The sequence below is a fragment of the Lathamus discolor genome, chromosome 4, assembly GCF_037157495.1.
Source record: "Lathamus discolor isolate bLatDis1 chromosome 4, bLatDis1.hap1, whole genome shotgun sequence".
Taxonomy (NCBI): Eukaryota; Metazoa; Chordata; class Aves; order Psittaciformes; family Psittacidae; genus Lathamus; species Lathamus discolor.
Window position 1 is genome coordinate 7,994,771 of NC_088887.1, and position 22,623 is coordinate 8,017,393.

The following is a 22,623-nucleotide window of genomic DNA, read 5'->3' on the forward strand; positions in this document are numbered from 1 at the left end:
TCTGAGGTGAGGCTCCTGGACGCTGATCTCTCCCCTCTCCGCTCCGGTGTTGCAGGCGTCCTCTCTCAAGCTACTCACCTCAGCAACTGATCGAGAGTGGCTGTTGGTGGCCGGTTTGAATCTGCCACCGAGCCCAACATTCATTTATGCAAAATTAACTGGCAAAACCACTGTCAACAACTTTGCCCTCTCCCTTCAAGCTGTATCAAGACCATAGCAGTTTACATACTTACATATATGTATGTGTGTATATATATGACACATGAATGCTGACAGTCAAAAGAGATTCAAAGAAGCAATGAAAGACACTCCCTGTTTTTGTACTTACAGATTACACCACATGCAATATAAATCCAGGCTACTCTGCATGTTTTCTTTCTCCAAGACTTATGTCTACGTATGTATTATTTTTCTTCTTCTGTTAGATGCCTGAAATTGCACATACAGCTAGTTGAAGTTTTGGTCACTCTATAGGTGTAAGGAAATTGTGCTAATTGTAAGATTTACTCGGTCCATGTTCTGTGACTGAGACTGAGCTACTACACCCTACATTTTGACTGCATTCATTACTATCTCTATCTTACTTTTGACTATATAGGCCAAAAGGTTCCACAGCGTGATCTGCAATCAAAAGTCGGCTATGACTTCACATATATCTCCAAGTTGAGATGGTATTTTAGCTTGCTGCTAAAGGTAACTAAAGGTGCTAAAGCACCAGGACAGTCCAGCTTCCAGTGCAACTTCATGATTAAAAGAACCTATAATAAAGATATCTTCAATGTCCACTGAGCAAAATGATAGACCCTGTCCCCTCAATGTCCTCACAATGGAAATAATTCTTATGTGACCACCAGAAGGTAAATCTCCACAACTAACTCAGACTATGAAGTCTTAGATATTGATGACAGAACGAAAATGGACTGTTATGTGTCACCTGAATCTACTAGTGGTTGAGAGACCAATGCCAGTACAAACACCTAGGTGCACAGCCTCCAACAAATGATACAGAAGGAATAATATAAAAACGAGTAACTGTAATCGGGCTGTAACATGTTTGTAACTGGACTTTGATTGGCTTCCCTTTGATAAGAAATGAGTAAGTCAAGAACGGGTCAGAAATACAGCTTAGGTAGATAGAGATCCAAGTACAAATATTAGTTAATAAACGACATTTCACAGGAGGTCAGACTTTAAAAGCTCACAGAGCACATGTCAAAGGATGCCAATCATTTTAAGTTGGCTGTCTTCAAAGCCAACAAATTAAACTCTCAAGAATATCAGGCAGTACCCTAAGACATGGGCTCTGTGTGAGGAGAATCAATGTTAAAGCGATTGCTGGACAGATTTCAAATTCTAGGTATTGACACACTCCCCACCAAGATCATGCTCTGAAAGTACAGTTTGGTGGTACAGCAAAAGAAAATATTCACCACTTGCCACAGAAACCCAGCTCTGCCATATCCAAATCCTTTCTTTAGGAAGTTTTTACAGACAGTACATTTCAAATCCTTAACTCATATACATGTTTAACCTACCAGTAACTCTAGAATCTTTAACACCTTAAAAAAAGCTTTTATTTGTTGAGCTTTTGCAGCATCTTGCTCAACAGACCAGCAAAATGTCTTAACCTTGTAGAGTTATAAAAGCACATTCTCTGTAATGCACAGCTCTGCTGCATTTCATTAAAACAAAGTTTTAACAGATTAACTTGCTCTTGGCTTCTAATGAATAAACAAATTTGAATGCAGCCTTTTCTTGGAACACAGTTAATTACATTTGTACAAGGTTGTAAAGCAAAAGGGCAAGGGGAATTCCCCAGTAGAGATGACACAGTTTATTTTCTATTCAAAACACACGGATGTTCCTAAATACAGAACACAACAGAATATTTTTGAGAGAAAAATTAAGGACACCCGCCAAGACAGTGAAGAAAATGAAACAGCAGAAAGCCACCCCCACCTCCTCATTTGCAACTGGTACATGCATGCCCACTGCTGGAAGTCTGGAAGTCATGCTGTAGTTGTGTTTGTTACGTACTCAACTGAAAGCAGATTCAAAGCAAAAAACACCCATCTCAATAACTGCTTGCACCTACCTCCAAACTAACCACCACATAGACCACATAGCTTGAATTGTACAACTGATGTTCCAAGCAGAACTTTACTTGCTCTACCAAATAAATGATGAAGTCAGGTTGGGAACTACCTCTACAACAGACTAATTATTTCAATCCTGCCCCATTTCTATTTAAGAGAAAGAAAATCTTTCCTTATGCCAAAGGGAAAAAAATCGCTCAAAAATGAAAGCACTAGAAACTATCATCCACAACTCCAAGTTGAAGGTAGTTACCTTAAGAGTTCTGTAAAGTACTTGGAAAATACAGGCTTATCTGGCACTATTCCCTTTCACTTCCTTCTAGGTTATGGATGTTTTGCCAGAATTTGACTTTAAATTTCACAACTTGATTTTCAGCTACTCTTGGCAATGCTGGTTTCTTAAATGTTGTCTAGAGCAAACAATGTAAGGAGGGAGGGAGAAAACGCAAAGTACCTTCATAAAGAACACTAGCAGCTTCAGCTGGCAAAGACAGGAATTTTCCAACATTAGCATCTTTCTCACCACCCAGAACTAGACCATCAATCCCTTAATTTATGCTACAATTATATTTTTATCTGAAATACATATCTGCAATATTTCTTTAATCTTTTGAAAGACCACTTCAGTCTTCTTCATTTCACCTAATCTCCAGGAGGTAGATGTAAAGACTGAAAGGGTTTCTTGCTTCATTTTAACAATGAAAGTCCCAGTAATAGAAATTCGCATAGTCGTTTATTTATCAACCTCCACAGCACCTTTGAAAGTTTGTATTCAAGAGATCCACTCTTCCTATATGTTAGATAGAGCTCCCACTGCCAGGACAGCATTCTTCAGCTCACATGCTGACTGTTCTCAGAATTAGCATTCTCCCATGCAGGGATATGCGGAATGTGAGAGCAAAGATAAAGAATTATTCTGGGCAAGGAGCATTCAGTATAAAAGAAATAATAAATGGCAAGGAAACTGGTAAATTAAACACACAGCCATTAACAAGCAGGTGGTAACAGACAATAACACAGACCAGAACTCTTCAGCTACTGATTGATGAGCCATTAAAGGAAATGCTCTGGCACAGCCTCAGAGAGCCAATCTCAACTTTGCCACTGATAAGAAGGGGGAAACGATTGTCATGAACATTATGAGGTATTTCAGGGGCCTTGCCATTGTGCAAAATGCATTTATGGAACAGTGGAACAGGGCTGTGGCTTTAGATAAAACTTACTATGGGCTATTTAGTGCCAAAGGAAGGGAAAGGGAATGATCAGGGTCGATTATGGAAGAATGACCAAAGGAAAAATGGAGAGGAGATGATTTAAAAGTTCTTGATCACATGTAAATAGGCGGGGAATTACCACATTTGTCTGCTTGCACCCTCAACCCTTCAGGAGCACAGTCTGCCTCATCTTCTTATTAAATCCTTTATGTTCTTGCACGTAATTCCACTCACTACCTTAGCAGCAGCTAGAGGAGAGGCCACAGGTAGCAGAGCCTGCAGAAGTGCCAGCACCTGGAGAATGTGGCATGCAGTGGAGGTCTGGGTGTCAGTAACTGGAGGGACTGGGATGCCTGTTGCAAGGTTAGAGCGCCAGCAACTGGAGAACAGGGCCTTAGGAAGGTCACAGGAGCCAACAGGTTAGGGTGGCAGTGGCTGGAGAAAAGCCAGCGGGTCAGAGGGCCCTAGGTTTGTGTGCCAACAACTGGGAAGACCCATGTGTGTTCGTTTTCCCAGTGAATTTAATCCTGAGTGCATGTGTGTATCAGCAGACTTGAAGGTGAGAAGGAGGAGACCTGCATCTGAAAAGCCTGATGGTTGCATAGCCCTGGTCCAGGGTTCAAGCACAGGTATTAAGCAGACCGATAGACTCTGCTAATACTTGAAAGATCTGTGAGTGTGAGTGCACTTGTGAAGGGAGTGCAAGTGCATGCATTTATCTGACTGAAGATCAGGAGGAGGAGCAAGACCTGGCCACCTCTATGTATGTGTTACATTTATTGTGGCAGTACTATGTGTGGGTGCTACAAAGGCAGTGTTCTCAGTGGCAGTCTGTGCGGACAGCCACATTAGTGTCCTCTTAGGTGTATGTGTGTACCTCTAAGATATATCCTCAGCCTCTCTACTGGCTAACCTACGAATGGGGAAAGCAGCAGCCACATCCATTGGACTGGAATGGAGAGACCTGTACCTCTCTGGACTTTAATAGCTGGGAAGGAGGAATAAGCAGATCTTGGATTGCTGGATGCAGTGGTTTTCTTCACATCTTTAACAAAGTGCATTTAGATCAAATTTATTTAAAATTTTCCTTTGAATGTTGCCAAATAAATACAGACATATGGTGCTATGTATTTGATAAAATGTCATCTCACAAATGAAAGTAGATAGGGTGTATTCCTCATGGCTTGTCTATTACATGCAAGAGTTTAAATTAAGCAGTTAAGTTAATTACCCAGCCCAGCCCAAGAGCATTAGCCTAACCCCGGCTGTACAGGCAGGTATAAAAAATGATGAATATTCACCCAGTATGTGCACTTATTTAATGACAGTGACTGAAAACTGGTTTTGTTACATGGTGAAAATACCATTGTAACAGAAGTGTAAATCTAATCCAATTCAATTAAATTAACAGAATCTTTCTGTAAACAGTATTTTAAAATTAAAAGTGCTTGGTTTGGTTCCATTTAAGCACCAAAAGGTGCTAAGGCAGCGTGTGCAACAAGGCAGGATGAACACGTGCGCAAATCCCCTTATTTGTCTTCAGAGCACTAGTACATGACTGACAGCATTTAAATTTAGTGCATTAAATACATCACAGGGTTGGTGAGTCCTTGTAAAAGTGCTGACAGAGTGCCCCTCATTGGGCTTTTAACTTAATCCGCTTGCAAATTTGATGAAACGGTCTTGTTTTCGGTAAGGAGACATGAAAAAAACACTGTAGAACAGACCAACTCTGAATGCTCATCACATCAACATTCAGTGATTGTAATTTCAGTATCTGCTGTTACATTCCTAATACCAGTGCTCAGCTCATGCACCGTAAATTCACATACCAGCTTACTTTACAGTAACTAGTTTACATGCTCACATATCACTAAAGTGTAACAAACAAAGCATGGATTATTTCTTGCTTATTTACTTGTACATGGAAGCCATATATAGCCTAAAAATCAGTTAAACTGACAACTTGAACCCAGGTAACTCCCAGGTGCAGGCAATGAGATTTGAAGGCGGTTATTTGAGTTCCACTTCAATAATGTTATTACTTTCAAGAGATGTTGGAACCAGATGAAATGCAAGAATTTATTCTCAGTATGGGAAAATGGAAAGAAAGAATGTCCAATCTACAGACATGTGCAAACACGAGTGGCACGTATTGACTTGACAATAACCTGCAGATTGGCATTTTCTCTGCTATTGCTGTTTTAACTGGTATTCTAGTCTAAGCTGTTTGCAAATGCAAATTACATTTAAATTTTCTCAACATATTTCATTAAAAATAAATATTTTTTCTTCAGTACAAATTCATTTCCACCATTCTGAAATCTCTTGCTTTTATCAAAATTCTAGTTGTTCTATCTGCTTAGCAGGCTTCTCTAGAAAGCACTGCTTTTTGTTTTGAAAATAATCTAAATTCAAAGTTTTGACGCTTGTACCAAACCAACTACCTACCAAGTGGAACAAAAAGCTAGCAAAGTTAACTGTAGGTTAATGCGAGAGGTTAGAAAAGGCTTTTTGCCCACTATTTTCGTTTCAGTCTTTCAGAAATGGAAACCCCAAGGCAGAAGTATTTTAAATCACTTGTTCCTACTGCACCATCACCTTAGTTCATAAGTAAAAACTGCATTTGTCAACATTCCTGTGGGCATTACAGTTCTGCCTTCTAGAAAAAGCCACAGTGAGCTGATAAATCCTGAACTAAACCACCCTTTCTGTGATGCCACTCATGCTGTAATAATATCTGCACATTACAAGCTTAAACACAAATATTTAGCCTACCCATAACATCGTTTTCCTCCTCGGTACAATGAACTCCATTCCTGCTACACAGCAGTAACGGTCCAGTTATGTATAGCTGCATTACAATGCATTTCCACTGGAAACTATGGAGATTTAGCAATGACCAGTATGCCATTCACCCAGCAGATTTTAGGATTGGGTTTTATGCCATTCGAATGGAAAGAAATGATGGGATAGAATGGTAGTCCCTGTGCAGCCCTGCCTGCTGCAGCCCCCAACCTTGCCTGCTGCTGCTTCACAAGGTAATCCGTCACCAGAATCCTTCTTCAAGTGCTATATCAAATGTGCTAAATTCAAAGAAAAATATATATTCATAAAAACATACATATTAAAAAGACATGGCTATAGATTAATGTCACACTACATGACTTTACTCATCCCTGCAACTTGTTAAGGACCTGGAAGCAATGGTCACATCATTCCTGATGAACCCATACTAGCTAATTGACTGGTAACTACCGATTATACCTTTTCAGGTAAAAGGTCTAATCAGAATCAGAAGCACTGACTGGATTGAACAAAACCACGTCTTTGTAAGCACCAGCAGAAGCAGCAGAATAATGAACAAACAGAACAGTGCATGTCTCAGGTCACTGTCACCAAACATCATTCCCCAGCAGTTAAACTGCAGAACATGCTGTTTCTATCGTGAACAAAAGGCCTGCACTCTGATAGATCAAACCACGGGAGAAATGACTCATCAGCCTTGGCATCCTAACATCAAAAGGACAGTGACATGGCTGCAGCATATCACATACAACACACTAACCCAAACCCAGAACAGACCATGTTTAAGCATACAGTTAAATGAGCAAAAGCAGACAAGACATAACAACATGGCCTAATATCTTTGGAGGCTAAAGACAAAAATATTCTGAGGCACAGAAAAAAAAACCATAACAGTTGCTGACACCCAAAAGGCCTGAAAGATCCATCCAAAAGTTAGCTCATCATCATCATTCAAGAACCCTGCATAGGTAAAGACGACTGGATAGCTAGTGTCTCTTTTTCTTTGAGACTAGATAACTTGAACATGTCTTGGGACTCGTGAGTATGAGTGAATTAAACTTAGGGGAAACACACAGTAGGTAAAAACAAGCTTGCTGAACGACCCAACAAACCCCCTAATCACTAAATTCCAGGAAATAAATTTGTGACTCATGAGCAGCACAGAAAAGTTAAAGGCTCTGTAATAAAGTTGTATTTCTTTTTATCCTAACAACTTAAGTCTCAGCCTGTAACCCTAAACTTTCTTCCTGAACATATTATCTTTCAAAATTCACTTAATGAGTATGTTTGAGCTCCATCAAACTTCCGCAAAGTTACAATTCTCACTGTATGTTTATTCTGTGACCAAGATTCTTTTCTTCCCCAGAGCTGCTAATTCTGAGCATTATGATGTTGTTACATGCCACATTAGACTACTTCTGACAAAAATAGCAGGAGCAATTGATTAAGAACAGAAAAAGAGGAATAGAAAAGATATTTCAGAACAACAACATAAAATTATGTTTTCTATAAATAGTGGGTGAATATTTGTGTTTGCTCAGTTTCTTTTTTTCCTGAATCCATTATTAAACTTCAATTTGTCTGAAGAATTTTTCTCCTCAATCCATGCGCCTGTCTCAAAGGGTGTCACTATTCACTCAAAGATATTAAGCTGCTTTGCAGAGAATTTTGGCTGTAACAATGGGATTAGACAACTCTCTTCAGTCACTGCAGTGGCAGCTGCATTCACTTCCCTCATACTCCAGACTCAAAGTCAGAAGCAAATGCTTAGTTTGCAAGCCAGAACATGATCTGCTGGGTATTTACAGCCAACCACTGAAATCCCTGAAACCTGTCAATGATGTTAAACAGGCCATAAACAGATAGTCTTGCCTATTTTTCCTAAATGAACTTGAATTCATAAAAGAAACAGGAACAAAAACCTCGAAGAGAAAGATTCTCTTCTATCACACCCACTACAAAAACACTACACTACTCAATTTTTCTTGGAAGAACCACTTAAAGAAATCATGTTTGTGTGTCTGTGTTTCTCTAACATTGTCAGAATCAGCAACAAAAACCAATTTTGTCTTTTCACTCAAAAGTGTTTTTTTTCTGTATATGAAACACACACTGATACCAGCAGGACCTATAAGGAACATCATCATGCCACATCACATGGCACTAATTGTAACTATGTTTGTAAATGTCTGTCCTTAACACCAGGTGAAGTAGCTCAAACTTCACTACCACAAACATACATTACTTCTACACTGCCTGACGGTAATCCATTTTGCAGATGGTTTGCAGAACAAAACCAGGAGCAAAGTCAAAATGAGGAAACTCTTTCCAGCCTCATTTTTTATTACTGAAGATTTTACTGGCTGATAAAAGTAAGAGCAGGCATCAGATTTAGTACAAAGCTGCTTTCAGAAAGTATCATGAAAACCAGGCTGCATGACTTCAGAGAGAGTGATAGGCAAAAATTGGTTTTGGGAAGTCTCAAGTCTAAGTAATCCTTCTATGCTGCCTGCTCTCAAGCGGTGCTGTTCGTACCCTTACAAAATCAGTTTTCTGTTCTCCAACTCAGCAACACGGTAAGAAGCAGAGCCTGAATTCAGAATGAATAAAATAAGAATACTCACGCTGACCCCATCGGCCTGTTCTTGGATTCAAATAATTCGGATAAAGTCCATTAGGACGATCCATTTTTTGAAGTAACTTCCGAATGTGCATGACCTAAATGAAATGAAGAATCATGATCACCACTAACAACGTTCATCTGCTCTCTGTACACAGTGAAATCTCATACACTTTCTTTTTCTTTTTTTTGGTAGTAAATTTTCTCAATCTGAACCCATAAGCTTTGAGGGCTCCCTGCAGATTCGTACGGTTTTGACTGTAAAGGACTGCTGTCCTGGGTTTACCAGTAGCTGTTTTGCTCCTTCTTAGTAACTGGTGCAAGCTCTGTGTTTTGACTTCCAGCCTGGGAACAGAGCTGATAACACCGATTGTTTTTAATTGTTGTTAAGTAATGTTTATCCTGGCCAAGGACTTTGTGAGCCTCATGCTCTGCTGGGGACGAGGGGAGGCCGGGAGGAAGCAGAGACAGGACACCTGACCCAAACTAGCCAAAGAGGTATTCCATACCACAGCACGTCATGCCCGGGGAGGTAACTGGGAGTTACCCGGAAGGGCACGGTCTGTCTTTGGGGGGGGGGGGGTCGAACTCATTCAGTGGTGGTATCGTATTCTCTTCTCTTGTTATTTTCTCTTATCAATATTATCACTGGTGGTAGCAGCAGTGATTTGTGTTGTACCTTAGTTACTGGGCTGTTCTTATCTCAACCCGTGGGAGTTATATTCTCTCGATTCTCCTCCCCATCCCTCTGGGAGCGGGAGGGTCGGGGGGGCAGGGAGGGGAAGGAAAGAAAGAGGGAGAAAGAGAAAAGGGGTGGGGAGTGAGTGAATGAGCTTTTGTGGTTGGGTTTAAACCACGCCAACTGCTCACATGAACATGTTTAAAACCTGCAATTTTTAAATGTATGCTGAAACAAGTAAAAAAACTTGTCATAAATTTCTACTTGAAAAAGATGTTTATTTGGTAACAGAAATACCTGCATGCAAAAATTTACCTGCAACCAAGAATGCAAATAGAATTCAGTATTTAAAGTACATCCCCTTTAACACAATTTATCATGAAACAGTGTAAAAGACACTTGCATGACAAAAAAACCTGAATTTGAGACCCACCTTGTTGTAGTATACAGGGTCCCCTGTCAAATAGCTGAGGTGGACAAATTCCATGTGCAGAGTACCAAACTCAGCGAGGATGCTGCTGCCGGCAGAGGCCCAGCCCCAGTTTCTACCTACACCACTGGATTCCAACAAATATGCATAGAAAAAAAGGAAAAAACAACAAAATAATCAGAATTACAGCACTAGTAACAACCACCACAGCACATTAAACAAGTAACAGTGAAATATTAACCTGTACTTAAGATTACAGGATTGTGGTTTGATTGATCAGTTGCTTCATTGGTTGTGTCTTTGTGGAAAAAAGATACTATAACCTCATCACCAAAAGGTCCTGTGATTAAAAGATATAATATTTTGATGTCACAGAAATATAATGTCTTAACACTGGGCCCAATCTCCATTACTTATTTATTGTATATTTTTAAGAACAAGAATCAAAAGCAATTATCAGATGAGTATACAACCAAAGGTGGCAGCATTTGCTTCCTTGTTCTGCCAAACATCTGCTCTATTCCCTTTACTTGTGTGAGTTGTGCTTCAAGCTAGTATTAGACATTCCAGTAGGATGGGAGTGAGTCCTATCTGTACCTACATAAAACAGTATGTTTACTATAGGCAGAACGTTGTGATTTCCTTGGGCTGACATAAAGAATCAGCAGAAAGCATCATATACCTCGAATCTTTTTCACTACAAGAGATACCATCTTGGTAAGTCATAACTCCTAAACTATCTCTGGTTTAACTTAATTTGGGAGTTTTCAACACCTTTCAGGATTAGGTCTTTTCATTTTCCTGGAGATGACTTCTACTTTTTCTCATAAAAGATTTCAGTTATCAGTAAGACTACAATCAATTAGGAATGACTTCTTGTTTTTGCAATTACAAATTAGAAAGAGGAAATGTAAAGGAAAAATGTTGGTTCTGGAGCAGTTTTTGTAGCTCTGACCCCACCTTTTTATAATATAGTAACTAGAGTGTAGAGAGACAAAACCATAGCTTGTCTCAGGGTTTTTTTTTGGTACGGGTCTGATAACAAGAGAAAATGAAGTGTTTCATTATGAATGCAAAAAGCTAAAAAAGCCACAAGCCAGTAAATCTCCAACTATTTCTTTAAGGTCTTGTCTTCTATTGCATGTAAGCCTCATGATAAATGTTCTCATACATGCCTGCTAGTGTCACTGCCCTCTGGCATGCCAGCCACTGCTGTTATTGATGCTGGCTGGTTCTATATATTATCAAGAGACTGATGCAGTAAATGCATAAACAATACCATCAAGCAGGAAGTTTATGCCACTCCAATCTTTTGCCTTCCACCAACAGCAAATCCTACTCCCTGGTCCAGCCTTTCTGACTGTCCTCTGTATGCTTAGCCTCCATGTTTTCCTGGTAAGTACCCATGCATCTAATGCTTGCAGGTTCTTAAACCTCACCATCTGTGTTGCTTGAGCCTGTGAAGCAGATGCCTTTGTTGCCTGAGGAGGATGGCCACTGTGGCCCTTCAATCATACTGGAATCACAGTGCAGTGATTGCTAACCAAAGCAAAAATGAAACCCTAACTTATGCACAGAGGAATTTCAAGCCCTATGAAACTGCAGAAAGAACACAAGACTGAGTAAACTATAATTCTGTGCAGAAAGAACACAAGGAAATTTAACCCAACAATAATTAATTGCACAGAGATCCAATAAATGGTCTCAGAGGGGGAAGTGCAGCACAGGCAAAGCAGAGAAAACCAGGGCAGGGTGATGAGGCCCTGTGCCAACAGAAAGGCAAACCACAGCTCCATGGTCTTCACCCGAGGAATGACAGCAAAGGGAGAGTTGTTTCCTGATCTCCAAAAGGCATGTAAGGCTAACGCTCTCAGAGTTATCTCAAACCTCAGCACAGCCTAACAAAGCACAACAAATGTCTCTTCTAAAAGGAAAGCAGTTTAGAACAATTCAAAGCTCTCTGCTATTTACCATCATGAATTGCTTAGGAGTATACACACAATCTAGACATGCATCTCAACTCAGCTACTGTTTGAGTACATAAGAAAGATGTTAAAAACACCTTGCATCAAAAACACTCTCATAATCTAAGGGAAATTCCAGGACTGAACAAGCAATACAGGGTAAATTAATCAAGGCAATTCTCTTCCACAGGGCAATGCAAGGCCATCTAAGTTCAGTGTCAGTCCCAAACAGCCATCTAAAGAAACCTCTCCTTCTCCACGCATCATCGTGGATTTCAGCACACTAGCCTTTATAGCTCAGCTGAACTGTACGATGAATGAATATCTGCAGCGTCCCACTGTTTTCTCAAACACTGTGAGTCTTCTAAAGGTAACATACAGCTCACACAGTACATAAACCCCAGGAAGTTCAACCATGGCCTGCAAACTATTTTGTTTTTTTCTATAGGTTCTTTAAAGAACCAATGATTGACCTCTAGGGCAACACATGGAATAACACAATGGGTATGTTCCAATGCCGTGTTGAACTCTTACTGCAGAATCAGGAGGAAAAAAACAACATGGTCACAGTTTGTTGCAGTTAAGGAGACAGGATGCTCTGAACTATTCTAAAGTCCCTGGAATGCCAATTTGTCTTGCAGCATCTTCTACAGTCCCTCTACTAAGAAAAACTAACATATGCCATTACTCATTGTAAGTTGGGAAGGAGGAGAAGGAACATACTTCCCCACAAAAGAAAATTCATTACCTTTTCAGATTCACCATTGCCCATGGTATACCCGTAGGTGTGTTGAAGGCTGGAAGAAGTTTTCCTGCCAGTTGCACTGCTTTGATCTTGAAAACCTAAGATAGTAAGATCAATCGCAAAGAGTTACAAAGCCTGATTTACCTCCAAGAACTAAAAAGACTGAAATCTCCTTGCCCCACCCACCTCTTCATATTAAAAAGCTTCACATTGTAAAAAGTATGGTAAATTACGTGGGTTTTTTCAGTTGTTCACTTTATAAATTTCATTAAGATTTGAACATGTAAAGAAAACTTGTCATTTTCATTTCTTTCCTTCCATATTCACCAGCAACAGTGCTTAGGTTCCAAATAAAGAAGGATATAAATTCTCCTCCCACCTCCCTCCAACCAGTATTAGGAATTTCAAGTGTTTTCTAAAGGAGTCTTTAAACCATACTTTATATTTTGTAGCTAAAATCAAGAAGAGAAAACTCCCCCACCCCACACACAAGTATTTTAACTTTTACAAACTTCCAATCTCTTTTTAACGAGAAATATATATATAGTGCAGACAGAGTGTCTACTGTTTTACGAACATCATGCAAAACCACATATACACAGTTCCCTGCAGCTTTTCCTTCACTGATAATGCAACAAGAAATGATTATAGGCTTCATCTTCATCTCAAGTCTGACTACTCATAGAAATTACTGATGGGACAAAATGTCTTTCATTTCTAGTGCTGTTTCTACTTACTTTTGGGCCATAAGTCTGTAATAGCCTCATTCACAGCCTAATATTTATTAGTTAAATGAACAATTGTGAGAAAGTTCCTTCTAAGCCTATAGGAAGCACCTTTTTCAAAGAATGCATTACTTAGATCCCCATGACATAAAACTGGTTTTACCAGCTAGTTGCTAGCATACATTTTCAGTATTCACTCCATTTCTGCAGAAGTATCTTCTTTATTTTGGAGATAACATTATGCATCAGTTTGAAGCATCGTATGAACATATAACTAAAAGAGCTACCATGCCCCCAAATAACTTATGCAACATAGACATACTATAGAAACATCATCTCTCTGGTGACCAGCAACAGGACACAAGGAAATAGAAGCTGTATCAGAGGAGGTTCAATTGGACATAGGAAAAGGTTCTTCACTAAGAGGGTAGTCACAGCACCAAGCCTGTCAGAGTTCAAGGAGTGTCTGGAAGATGTTCTCAGTGAAATGGTTTAGTTTTAGGTAGTCCGGTGAGGAGCAGAGTTGGACTCGATGATACTTATGGGTCTCTTCCAACTTGACATATTCTGTGATTCTATTATTGTCAACTACCTGAGCAATATTCTGTAATCAAGAAGAATAAAAGCTTTAAGAAGGACTATACGAATGGATTTATAAAAGGCTCTGTTGGATTTATAAAAACGATTTCTCCCTTTTCTAAAGTCTATGGAGGAAAACAGAAGAGATACTCACTGGAGAAGCAAGCTGAAAAGTTACTGAAAAACAAGCAATCAAGAACATCCTCATATTTCATATGAAGGTGGGAAAAGATCAATATCTTAATATTTGAAGAGGTGACTAGTGAGACATGAAATAAACCAGAAAAGAATATTAAAGTTGACATCTAATTGTATTTGATGCAGTGGAGTATGGAGAGATGGAGGTGGATCTGAAAGCAATGAGCCAGGAAAAAGAACTTTTACAGAGGTACTCTAAATGAATTGTAAGATGGGATATGTCTAAACTGAAAAAGAGGACACCTCAGAATATAGTTTGATAGAACTGTGAAGTAAGACAGGCAATACGGCTTGAATGATTTTTAGGAAAGATACTGACAAAAGACAATCTCTGAGAAAACATGCATAAATTTAGCAGTAAAATCAAGATAACATGTTCACCTTGAATACAGGACCAAGTCAAAATAGGAAGGCATAATATAAGTAAGAAGTATAATACAGGTAGAGTCTATGGTAACTGGGGAGAAAGAAACCCTGAAGAGAACTAAAAGCTCTATCTTGGCTCAGTTCTATATAAACTACCTGATGTGCATACATAAATACATGTCAAAAATTCACGCTGAACTTTTAGATTTGCAAGTAGTAGATGGGTCAAGACCAGACAGAACAATCTATAGACAGTCATCCAAAGGGAGTTCTTCTATAGTTCAGACAGGCTTCAAGACCTAATCCAGAACAGAATGTTGACTTCCAGTTAACGGCCTCTAGTTTGGAAAGACATTTGTTTAGCTTCAGCTTTTGGATCCTGCACCCTCTGGAAATGCTACACATTACTGTATTATTCATTTATAAAAGATATTGAAGCATTAGGGTAAGACTATTCAATGGGAGAACATCCCTAGAAAATTCATTGCTAGAATAATATTCTTAATTGGTAAATATCTACTGCTTTCTGGCTTTTAATCAATTTGAAATATATGATATTTGGGAAACAAGTTATAGCATTAGAAGCAGTTTTAGTAAGAGTGTATGAAATAAAGTTTGAGCTAATCTAAATGTGCGGGAAACTAGACAAGGTCAGTTAAAGCAAAGGAATCAATATGCCTCTTCAGCATGTGAGCAAACCAGAGCATCAGAGGCAACTGCTACTTCAGATAACCATGTTCAGACAACCTGCAAAAACTTGCTGTGCCCTCCTGGACCGTTGTTGGCTTGAAAAGCCCATACAGCATCAGAAGTTAAAACACTACCTCCCTATATCCCTCCTATACAAGACTGAATGCAAAGAAACAAATTGTCTGAAGACATATCTTTACTTTCTATTACTGCCACCTCAGTCCTATCTCACTGCTGTTTCTGGATAACAAAACCACCTAGTGCCTAACCCACTATTAATATATGCAGACTGGAGTGAGAACTGGGAGACAGTTGCATATGTTTTTATCAGAGCAAAGTGACCAGAAGAGCATATTTGGAGAGATGTAAAGAAAGAAATGCAGCCAGCAGCAGCGGATGAGATGCCCTTTATGGGAGACTGCAGGTGTGATGACAGTGCTCTGCTGAGCTCATTACAGTGACTTCTTTTACTGAGTTTCAGACTTACCATAAGAGCTTTAGCTTTTAAATAACATGGTGGCATCAGGCAAAGAGGTTGCTGAGCACACAGGAAAGATTTTTACTCCTTTTTTTTTTTTTTTTTAATAGGTTGAAGAGATAGATTCTATTTCAGCCCTATCAGTTTCCTGTTGGCAGGCAATGCATTTCAAGAAATATATAGGCAGGAAGAAGAGAGAACAACAAAATGAATGGATGCCTGGAAAATAGATCTCATTAGGAAACAGTAAAAGAATCAGGGTTATTTAGTTCAGAGAAAAGACGCTCAAGAGAGGACAAGATAATGATTTTTCGGTATATAAAAGGCTAATACAATGAAAAAGAAAGGATTTTGTTTGTTTTTCTGTAGTCATGAGGAATACAAAATAACACCAAAATGAAGCAAGGAAAAGTAAATTAGTTATTAGAAAAAAAAAATTGGTGATAAGGATAACTAATACTGGAGCGTGACTCTGCTGCAGAGTCATCCGTACAGCTTGTAAAAACACACTACAATGCATGCAGCTATAGAGACCGATGTGATTTGACTCTGCCGGGGAATGGAAGACTAAGATCTACACAGCTTCCTTACCGCTCTTCCAGCTATACTGTTCTAATGGGTTTATCTGGCAAGGTTTTGGTAGTGGGGGGCTACAGGGGTGCTTTCTGGGAGAAGCAGATGGAAGGCTCCCTTTTGTCACACAGCCAGTGTCGGCTGGCTCCAAGATGGACCTGTCACTGGCCAAGGCCAAGCCCATCACTGACAGTGGTAGCACCTCTGGGGTAACGTGCTCAAGAAGGGGAAAAGACCTGTGCAACTACAGACTGAGAGGGGAGTGAAAACAGAGAACTAGCTCTGCAGGCACCAAGGTCAGTGCAGAAGAAGGGGAGAAGGTGCTCCAGGTGATGAAGCAGAGGACCCTCTGATGCTCCCTGCATGGTGAGAGACAGGCTCTGCCCCTGCAGCCCATAGAGGTCCATGGAGGAGCAGATATCCTCGTGCAGCCAATGGAGGTCCATGTGGAGCAGATATCCCCCTGCAGCCCATGGAGGTCCATGGTGTCCCTGAAGGATGCAGCCCATGGAAGGGACCCACACTGGAGCAGCCTGTTCCTGAAGAATGCACCTGTGGGAAGGACTCACAGTGGAGCAGTTCATGGAGCACTCTCTCCTACGGGAAGGACCCCACACTGGAGGAGGGGAAGAATGTGAGGAGTCCTCCCCTGCAGAAGAAGAGGCCCAGAGACAATCTGTGATGAGCTGACCAAAACCCCCATTCCTAGTCCCCTGCATCACTGTGTCAGAGGAGGTAGAGAAAGTCAGGAGTAAAGTTAATCCCAGGAAGAAGAGAAGGGTGGGAGAAGATGTTTTAAGATTTGATTTTATTTTCTTATTTGAGCTGATCTAGCTGGTAATAATTGAAACTGGTTTCCCCAAGTGGAGTTTGTTTTGCCTGTGACAGTAACCGGTGAGTGATGGCCCTTGTCCTTATGTTGACCCACAAGCCTTTTGTTGTATTCCGTTTTCCTGCCCTCTGTCCAACTGAGGAGTGGGAGTCATAAACAGCTTTGGTGGGCACCTGGTGTCCAGCCATAATCAACCACCACCAGTGAATCAAATGGCTTGTTCCATGCATGTAAGAGGAAAGTGTTTTGTCTCTCTTGGGACCTACTACCTACTCTGTAGACCCACACAGCGCCTTTGTAACTGGCGCATAAATCATAGAGACCACCCACCCACCAGTTTCTTTGCTATGTGTTCCAGAGTACAGGACACTGTAAGAGCGAAGGAGCATCACAGAAACTGCTCTCCAAGAAGTGCTGTTCCTGCAGGCTATATCAATCTGTTTTCAAATGTGCATTCCCACTTCCATTAATGACAGAATTTAGCATGTGGAGGTAACAGATCAGAGTTTTCTTAAAGTAAAGACCCTCTAACAGCTCTGGCAAGACATCCTAGTCTGGAGATGGAAACTGCTGTTCTAGGGTAAACATGTGTACTAATCCTAGGGGACCTGTTCTGTCCAGTCTCAACAGACAGACATTGGTTTCAGAAGTGCTTCGGAAGCCACCACAGACTTGGGGAAGTATTTCCATTTCACACACCAAAATCTAATACACTAAATCTATCAGTTTACATGGTCTTAGGTAGGCTAATGCTTCTTTCTGCAAATGCTGTAAAGCAATGGAAGATTTTTTCCCACATCAAATACAAATCAAGATGCTTACAGGTAAAATGGAAGACTGAAAATTACCAGAAAAAGCAAATCCTAAATCGTAAATTGGGTGAATCCTTCATTAAGATGAAACCATCAATCAGTATCTACAGCAGACCAGTTGTGAGGGCCTGAATCATTTTCATCCATTAAATTGATGCTGCCTCCCACCCCACAATATGAAAGCTTGGTTCTGAGTCTATTAATACAAGTAAGGCAAAAACATTTGGCAGAAAAGGCCTTAAAGATTAAGATGAGTCTTCAAAAGCCTTATTGATGCAACCAGTGACTGCTGAGATGCATGGCTGCATCTCTAAGAAGACTAGATTATGCTTAATACTGCTGTTAGGTGCTCCCTTGCAGCACTGTGAATGGCAAACAGCCTTGCCTGGCCTCTGTTTCTGACTCTAAGGGGGGATTATAGATGCTTTATACAAATAATGAATCTTTTTTGTTTAGGTGTATAGATCAGTCTTTGAGTCATTCTTCTTACATAGTAATAAACACCAGACTTCTGCTTAATCTGAGTTATTAACTAACGAGTATGTGTGGTTATGCAGTGTGGCTGCTTCTGTATGTTTTGGTAACTTTTGATCCTCAAGAAACCATCAGACAAAACAGACATAACTGCACAAGTTCACAAACATTCCTGTGTTTTACAGTGTTCCCTGGGCATTCCCTACTACGAGCAGGGACCACTCTGCTACCATGAAATAAAGAAATTACTCCTCTTTACATATTTGCTTCTAATAAATTTAATGGATTTAATTACAAAGGCATCTTGTTAGATAAAGGAGATGCAATTTAGATTCTGGTAACATTTCAGCTATCATAGTATGACTTGAGAGTGGGAGTTTGGATATATTTTATAGATGTTTGTGAGTGATGATTGAAGAATTGGTCCCAGAGAATGTAAATCCATGTTCCTGTGAGATTTAGTAAGGCAGCTACAAACTACACCACCTATAATGCCAAAACAATGTAGAATTACATAAATACAACAGCACCTCTTCAGCACTGTAGGTCTCTTGAGTCACAGCAGATGTTCAAGTAAGGAATATTTGCAGATACTGTAAAGACAATGTCATAGCTAAAGTACTTTTTCTGTCTTTGGTGAGCTGTAATGACTACCAAAGTACTTGATGAAGAATACTTAGCATTTCTAAAAGTCTGAAAATCTTTAAACAAGAGAAGACATATCCTGAAAAAGGATGCTCTGGGAATTTAGATTCATGACAGGAAAAAAGTAATACGAAAATTAAAATTCAAACTCCATCTCATCAGTCTAAGATGAGAGCTAATAAAAAAGAGGAATCAACTTGAATCTGGACTATGGTGTCAACTTAAAATGGGTGTGGTGTCAATTTGCTCTGCTTTCTTTACTTCCTCCCTTCAGATATCTGTACATATTGACAAGGTCCCTCCCAAGCCTTCTCTCCTCCAGGCTGAAGAGTCCCAGCTCTCTCAGCCTTTCCTCAGATGAGAGATGCTCCAGTCCTTTAACCATCTTTCTGGCCCTTTGCTGGACTCTCTCCAGTATGGTGATGTCTCTCTTCTACTGGGGAGCTCAGAATTGGATATAGCACTCCATGTGGGTCTGCACCAGCGCTGAATAAAAGGAAAGGATCACCTCCCTTGACCTGCTGGAAACACTCCTAATGCAGCTCAGGATATTCACTCTCTTTGCAACAAGGACATGTTGCTGGCTCATGGTCAACTTGGTTTGCGAAGCTGCTTTGCAGATGGTTAACCTCCAGCATATATTTGTGCATGGGGTTGTTCCTCCCCAGATGTTGGAGTTTGCAATTGACTTAATTGAAGTACATACGGTTCCTGTCAGCCCATTTCTCCAGTCTGCTGAGATTCCTCTAAGTGGGTCTCTGTTGTTATCAGCAAACTTGCCAAGGGTGCACTCTGCCTCATTAATGAAGATACTGAACAGGACTGGACCCAGTATTGGTATCTGAGGTACACCGCTAGTTACTGGACTCCAAATGTATTTTGCACCACTCACCATTACCCTCTGGGCTTGGCCATTCAGCCAATTTTCAATCCACCTCACTATCAGCTCACCCAGCCCATACTTCACCAGCCTCATTTTGAGGATCTCATGGCAGACTGCTGAAAGACTTGCTAAAGTCTAAGGACACAATATCCACTGCCCTCTCTTCATCTCCCAGGCCAGTTATTTCATCATAGGTTATCAAGGTTGGCTGAGCATGACTTCTCCTTTGGGAATCCATGGTAGCTCCTCCCAATCACCTTGTCACTCATCATCCAGGGAACAGAGTAATTTTTCTAGAGTAGTTGTTCCATCACCTTCCCAGAGACTGAAGTAAGGCTGACTGGCCTGTAGTTCCCTGGGTCCTCCTTCTTGCCCTTTTTGAAAGTAGGAGTGTTCTAAGGGTGATGCCATTCATCTTGTGTATTAGCTTTGGTACCCAATGACACCAATTTAAACCTCAGAATTTTAATGTACAATTCTGTAAGGCACGCAGCTGTTTATGCAGAAGATGTAGACAGGCAGACAGAAAGAATCTGGACTTGATGCCTTAATTCTAACAGTCTCCAAAGTTTTTATACACTGCCAAATTCACCCTGATGGAAGTACAGGACCAATTACTTCTATTCATGCAACTGTTGTTGCAGAGTCCTCCTGTGCTAGGAGAATTCTGGTCAAGAACAACAGGATAAAGCAGATAAAACTTCATACATCAATACTACATAGCTTGCTGATTTACTTGTTTCACAAGACAATAAAATGCTTCATGAAACATTCTTTCTTTCAAAATAAAAAAGAAATAACACCAAAATAAAAAAACAAAAACAAAACCATCAGAAAGTCAACATTTAAACACTGAAGAACATTTATGACTGTCTCCTCCTGCGCCCATTTTGATCCAGACCTCTCTTCCCTTTAAAGGTTTCTAAAGTCAAACCAGGTATTTTTTTTCCACTAAAAGAAAAATAACATTGTGAAGCGCTTTTCTGAAACTCCTTTAGTTTTCAAAACATGCAGGGCTAGGCTGATGGTTTCCTTAGCCAGTGAGACCACAACCAGATTTCTACAAAGAGAATCATGCTGGGTACCTCCCTGAAAGATCTGCTTTGAATGACAATTTGAATGAATGGTAGGAAGGCAAGAAAGGCTGTTCAGTTTCAGATGATGCATGAAATTAGGTGATATAACAGTTGCTTCCGATCTAAAAATAATGGCTACGCAAGTCCTGATGTCTATTAGTATGTCTGTCTGAAATTCAGAGACTCAACTTGTAAAAAAGATTTAATGCTATGTATCAGAATTATTCTGACATCAAAGAAAAAGGCAGCAACTGTGCACATTCTCCTTCTGAAACAAAAAGCTCAGTAAAGCCCACACAACTGTACAGGTCCATTCATACACCTATGTTGCCAGGTCTCCTCTTTCCTAGAGACTCTAGACTTCTAAGATGAAAACAAAGGTCACCTCCTTAGTGTGAGGACACCTCACACTAGACCATGTCACCCAAGGCTCTGTCCAACCTGGCCTTGAACACTGACAGGGGTGGAGCATATACCACTTCTTTGGGCAACCTGTGCCAGTGCCTCACCACTCTCACAGTAAAGAACTTCCTTATATCTAACCTGAACTTCCCCCCTTTCAGTTTGAACCCACCACCCCTTGTCCTATCACTACAGTCCCTGATGAAGAATCCCTCTCCAGCATCCTTGTAGGCCCCTTTTAGATACTGGAAGCTGTTCTGAGGTCTCCCCGCAGCTTCTCTTCTCTGGGCTAAACAGCCCCAGCTTTCTCAGTCTGTCTTCATAGGGGAGCTGCTCCAGCCCCTGATCATCCTCATGGCCTCCTCTGGACTTGCTTGAATACTTGCACTGCATCAGTTACATGCAGATAAGACAGATTACCTGGTTGAATATAACCTTTCCTATTTATATTTTACAAATTAGCAAATATATGTTCAAATGCTGCTCCTTAGATATAAGATAATAAATACTATGGTGGCTTTCTACCATCAGCAGAGAAAGAATTGCAAACAGAATTCTTAAGTGATGTTATCTTTATCTTTTACTTAAAGTTTTCCCAAGCTGCTTTCCTGGACAACAGACATGAAGAATCTAGTTACTGTTGACTGAAACATCTTGGGATCCAATGAAATATTCATTGTTTTCACACTATTGATTATTTTTTTAAATCCACATGAGGAAGTTTGAGCATGCATTAACTTATCAGAAATATTTGGTATTTTTCCTCTAGAAGACCTAACCATAAAAATCTGGCATAAACTGGCCACACAGCTAATCACATTTTAACTCCCTAGCACTGGCTATTAACATCTCAATTAAACCATATCATTTTGTTCACTTCAATAGCTGTGTCAGCTTCCTTGGCATGGGTTTCGTGCATATCCGAGTAGAAAAGTTAAACATTCCCCATTTTTAAAGGGACTTCAAATCTGAGGCACTTTACACCAGTCAGTCGACACCACAGATCCCTTAAAATTCAGAATAAATGTAATGAAAAACTGGCATATAAATGCCTCCTTGAGCTGATTGTTCCTGGAAGACATATATTGCACTGGTTTCTCTCCTGCCTAACTAAGCCAAAACCCATGGCATTCTCGAGTTTATTTGCTCTTCTATTATTACTACTATTATTAGAAAGTCGCTTCCAGCCTAGGCAATTTTTATGCTTCCTATTTCCTGCTTTTCATATCTCTAACTTCTTCACTGTGAGTTTACCCGCACAAGCAGTATTAACCTGCCAGATTAGTTACATTTGTAAGTAAATCATTTCAGGACTAGAAGCAACAATCTTGATT

The 22,623-nt window shown here is 40.1% G+C and overlaps 1 protein-coding gene across 2 annotated transcripts in view; it reads right to left on the reverse strand.

Moving 5' to 3' along the window:
• The window catches only part of MAN1A2 (mannosidase alpha class 1A member 2), a 140,425-nt gene that overhangs the window by 39,018 nt on the left and 78,784 nt on the right, over positions 1-22,623 (reverse strand). For both annotated transcript variants that reach the window (XM_065676185.1, XM_065676186.1), the window contains exons 6-8: positions 12,560-12,654; positions 9,851-9,974; positions 8,743-8,836 (exon numbers count right to left, since the gene is read on the reverse strand). In XM_065676185.1, coding sequence (XP_065532257.1) covers positions 8,743-8,836; positions 9,851-9,974; positions 12,560-12,654 — 313 coding nt within the window. The remainder of the gene's footprint in view (positions 1-8,742; positions 8,837-9,850; positions 9,975-12,559; positions 12,655-22,623) is intronic.